General features: G+C 29.9%; 1 protein-coding gene and 1 pseudogene across 2 annotated transcripts; one reads left to right on the plus strand and one right to left on the minus strand.

Moving 5' to 3' along the window:
* Positions 1-1,752: 1,752 nt before the first annotated feature.
* On the minus strand, positions 1,753-1,841 carry BDBG_16665 (annotated as a pseudogene). Its single transcript has one exon. The product of its transcript is annotated as a tRNA-OTHER (tRNA).
* A 2,283-nt stretch (positions 1,842-4,124) lies between these two features.
* BDBG_02861 (uncharacterized protein) lies at positions 4,125-4,538 on the plus strand (the record flags this gene model as incomplete). The annotated part of the gene is made up of 1 exon (XM_002626638.1): positions 4,125-4,538. One exon carries the CDS (start codon positions 4,125-4,127, stop codon positions 4,536-4,538), a length of 414 nt encoding a protein of 137 aa, XP_002626684.1.
* Positions 4,539-5,256: the final 718 nt, after the last annotated feature.

Genomic DNA, 5,256 nt, shown 5'->3' on the forward strand with positions numbered 1-5,256 from the left:
CAGAAGATTTTCTCTTTAAAATATTATCTCTAACATTTGTTAGAATAATAGATGTAATAAGCTTCACTCTATTCTTAAGCCTTTCATTTGAGATATCTTGACCAGAATTTCAATATAGCTTACTCTATCTTTCAGATTTTAACAGTTTTATACTTTCTTTAACTGCTTTTCAATCAGCTTTTTCAAAGTTAAACTGATTAAAGAGAAGAGAGTTTTAACTCATTTATTTTTCACTCAGTTCAATATCAAATTGAATAATCTCATGATCTGATTCTGATGTCTCATTTGAATCAATAAATCAGTTTATAAGTCTTTTTTTCATTAGATTTTTGACATGAAGATTAGATCTATAATAGATTTCTGTTTCATATCTTTTCTAAAGAATGTTTGTTGATCAGACTTATTAATTAAATCTATTGAATACTCAAAGATTCATTCAATCAGATTATCAGTTCTTACTGCTCTGTTGCATTCTGAAGTTCATCAGAGATAATGTGTATTGAAATCTTCTGCAATTATAAAGTCTCTTGATAAAGTTATGTTCAGAAATCCTCTATCAATTGTTCAGATATTGTTATTTTTCTTTAATGACTTTTTATTATAGATATTTATGAGCTGTATAATATCAAACTCATTTTCTTTATCTATAATATCACTCACTAGAATATCAGAGTCAGACATGATATCAGATCTTAAATTAAATTAATATCTTAATCTCTTTCTTTCATAGATCACTACTCTTAACTTTATCTCAGACTTTTGAGATAGAAAGCAGTAGTAGCTTGAATGAGAAATGATATATTTTTACTGAGTATTAAAATTCAGTTTCTGAAGCAGTATAAAATTAACTTTTTATTCAAATGTAATTTGAAGACAAGAATAAATTCAATTTAAGTTTCTATTCATATTATTTTGAATAAATGTGATTTTTGAAGAGTTTTTAAACTTTTTTTATTATTTTTTGTTATATATTCATACTAAAAGAGAGTAGAGATAGAGTAAAATCTAATAACTATCATCAGATAGTAGATTATAACTATTTTGAAAAGTAGGAATCTCAACTGCTTACATTATATCTAGTTTATTATCAGAGTCATTTCTCAATTCTCTAATCTTAACAGAAGTTTGAGAATTCAAATTCTATTTACATTTAACTGAAGAATTGAAGTTTGAAGATTTAAATAGTTGAGAGTTTCTTCTTTTTGAGCTTGTAGTTGTAAGTTTACTGATCTGACTCTTCTCTTCAGTTCTAGATTGACTTTAAGCTTCATCTTTTCTTCAGTTTTTTTGAGTTCTTGAAGTAAATATACATTCTTTTGAGCTAGATACATGTTTTTCTTTATAATTAGAGCACTTAAGCAGAGTGTGTTGACATATTTCATCTCTTTTTAAGCATGTTTCATATTTATGCTCACTAGTTTTGTAATCTCTGACATAGAATGCATATTTTGAGTTTCTAAACTATGATTATAATTATTATTATTATTATTCTTTCATTATACTCATATGCAAACGGAGCTTATAATGAGTCCTTGCGTGATGTTAAATACAGATCAAGTGTTGATTATACAGGAGGAAATACAGGTGTGAGACCACACCAAGATAACAAGAACATAGGAAATACAAGAAGTGACAATTAGATACATGCGATAATAACTTCCCAGCCCAGGAAACATAGAGCGATTCATTGAAGCGATTTGTACACCTCTGTATTTATTAGGAACCTGAGGTGCTTGAGTTCCGGATTTAATGTATCCCCTGCGGGTTTCGAACCCACGCGCCTTGGTTTCCCACGCCAAGGCGCTACCAGGTGGCCGCATTAACCATTCGGCCACCGGGGCTCTAAACTATGAGATTGCAAAGTGTTCATATCTTTGACAGTTTAAACACTGTGTTTAAGCTTTGAGATTCAATCTTGAGTCTTCATATTCATGAACTCTCATTTTCAAATCTGCTACTCTTACTTCAGAGATCTTTGACTATTTAAGTGTTTTTATATATACTAAAACAGAGACATTTCTTCTACTTTATCTGAACTTAATTGAATTTAGTCATACAGACTCTTTTCTCAGTTGAATAGAGTTGTATTCTTTCAATTTATTTTTGAGAAGTAGTATTCCTTCTTCACAGTCAACAATTTCAACTGAAATATTATAAAGAATGAATTTGTCTCACTTTTCATCTCTCTCAGATAGAATTATTGTGTTTAGCAAAGATTCTACTGCTAACTTTCAGAGATTCTCATTCTGAATAAGAAATTCAGCACTGAACTCAGACATTATAGTCAGAATAATGAAGTTTTTAAAGAATGATAACTCAATTGAAGCTATAACTGATTTTTGAACTTTAATATCAGTTATCAACTGAGAAAAGAAGTGCTGATTAATTTCATTTCTGATTCTGAAAATGAGATTTGAGTTTAGCTTGTTTCTTTGCAGAATATTCTGATTTGAGACTTTGAGAATAAGTCTTCTATTTCTGAAGATTTGAAAGTTTTTCTCTTTTTACATTTTTTTCTTCACTTTTCTATAAATAGAAGTATGAGCAGTACTCTTCTCAGTTTTCTCAGGATTTTGAGCAGGCTTTGGGACAGTAGATTTAGAGACAGCAGATTCAGTTGCTTGAGCATATATTTTCTTCTAATTCAAAGAAGAAGAAGAAGTAGAAAAAAAAGAAGAGTAAGATGAAGAGTCAGTGATTGTACTAGGAATTTTCAATGTTTTTTGAACTGTGTTTAAAATTCCAAGTGTGAACTTGATTATCTCCTGTAGTTGTCTAGTCTGAGTATGAAGAATTAACAGAACTTCTTCATTTATCTCACTCAGACACTGCTTTTCAAGAATCTTGATTGCTTTTTCAAGTTTCTGTATTTCAAGAACTTGTTATTTCTTTATTTCTTCTTTCTTTCTTCTCTTCAAAATTTCAATCTCAGGAATAGCACTTGAGAAAGCATCTTTTTTCACATCAACTGAGTGTATTTTTGAACTCATTGTACTCACTTCATGAAAAGTTGATCAGACTATTTCAATTGAGATATTTATTAAACTCTTTTGAAAAGTTGGTCAGACTGTTTCAATTAAGAGATTTCTAAGTCTGTTTTCACTTGAAAAGTTGGTCAGACTGTTTCAAAAGAAGAATATAAGACTTTTATGTATAAATCACCTGATTTTTTTCCCACTAGTTCAGTAACTAGATTAGATTTTTAAAGAGAATCTAATAAACTAAAATTGATTTTTGAGATAAATCAATAAAATCTTTACAATCTCTTTCTTGAGATACAGTGAGAAAAAGTATGATATCAATTAATAATAAATCAGATAATATGACAGTTTTTGAGAGAAAAACTGACAAAAAATAAATCAATTTTTTGCGGAGAAATTGATTAAAACTATTCAATTTTATTCTAAATCATTCAATTCTTCTCACATAATAAGTGTGCAACTCAAATCAGTTAATAAAGAGTGTAAAAAAGAATTAAGTATTAATGAAAGCTCTTCAGTCACTGAAAAAGTAATTCTTACTTAAAAGAATATGAAATTATGATAGAAAACAGCTCTGTTTTTAATTCTTTGTAAGAATATTGTATAAAATCCAGAGAAAAACACCTTATTTTTTCAAGAGAAGTAAAAAACTATTTCTAAGATCTTTTTTTTTTTTTTTTTTTTTTTTTTTTTGCATTAACTGCTGCAGAAGAATGAGATAGAAACTGCTAAGATATATACTACTCTATACTCTTTATCAAGACTTTTCCTCTTCAGAGTCTTAATATTATAGAGAATATAAGTCTATTTCTATATAATAATATAAATATTGTCAGCGGGATGTAGAGGAACTGGTTATTTATATCTCAAAATAGAAGACTTTGTCAATGATTATATCAATATAGAGTTAATTCTCAAATTCAATAGAAACCTAGTATTGCTGTTCTCAATCTCTTGCAGAATCTATTGAATATTGAGGTATTAAAACTAGATTTAATATATCTCACTATGCAGGGATCAAAGGCTCAGTCAGATCTTGAGATATACTGATTTTATAGTTGTTGATGTGCTGTTGACTCATTGTCTGCTGATTATGTATTGAATACTGTTACTGAGGTATCTTTTTGTATTTTTCTGCTGGGGATGGGCCAGATTGAGAAGGGCGGTACAAGGGTGAGACTTGGCGTTGATGTTTTGAAACATCAAAGATGGACAGGGTTTTCGCGGAGGTCACTTCTCAGATATCTTCACAATTACAGATCAGGGATCTTCCAAAATCAAGAAGATTGGTGCATAAGGCTAGGTCTCTTCACCTTACAATTTGTATGGCAATTTGGCCCGGGGTTGTGGTGTGGTAGGGGTGAACAGGGGATAATCCCACACAGGAGTTTCGAACAACGTCTGGTTCACGTTTGGCTGGATATCTCCACCACCACACGCGGTATGCGGTCGGCGATGGGGTCAAAATGCTCGTATGATCGAGGGCTTTTCGATGGATCTATCGGCGGGTTCTTATTCGAAAAATCGAGCGAGTTCGTGATGAAGCGCTTGACATGATATGTACTGTTAACTACTCTCATTCATTACTTACATATCACTGTGAGAGTCATAGATTTATAAAGAGTGAATCACTGACTGACTCTATAAGAGTCAGAATAACAGAGAACAGATTTACTGAGAAAAGATAATAAAATATAGAGAGATTTATATCTGACTACTAAGCAGAGAGAGAGAGCTTTATAAGCTCTTATAAATAAAGTATTTAACAGAGAGACTAAGAAAAAGAGTCTCTACTTCATCTATTCTAAATCAGAATATCTTTATACAAACTATCTGAATAAATTAAAATAGAAATTTGAGAAGTTATAGATAGAGTTAGTAATAGTCTTTTTAAGAGTCTTAAAGCTAATATCTGAATCTGTTACTTTCTTAATAAAAATATATACTTATAAGAAGAGACTGTACTGTAATACTACTGCTTCAGAAGTATGAAAAGTATTAATGAACTTAGAATCTCAGATTACTATAGTATTTTTAAAGCTTACAGAGTAAATGAGCTGAGTGATGAAAACTGAGAATCTGCTCTTATAATAAGCAGAGTGTAAGAACTTAGATCTGAGAGTTGAGAGACTTATAAGAATCATTTTTAAATTACAAGATCTCTCTGAAACTTGAAGAAGATTTGTAAAAACTGTGATTATCATGAGTATTATAGATAATATGTACTTAAGACTTATATAACTTCAAAGATATAATCTGTATATAGCTATCTATA

Source organism: Blastomyces gilchristii, assembly GCF_000003855.2.
Source record: "Blastomyces gilchristii SLH14081 genomic scaffold supercont1.4, whole genome shotgun sequence".
Classification (NCBI taxonomy): domain Eukaryota; kingdom Fungi; phylum Ascomycota; class Eurotiomycetes; order Onygenales; family Ajellomycetaceae; genus Blastomyces; species Blastomyces gilchristii.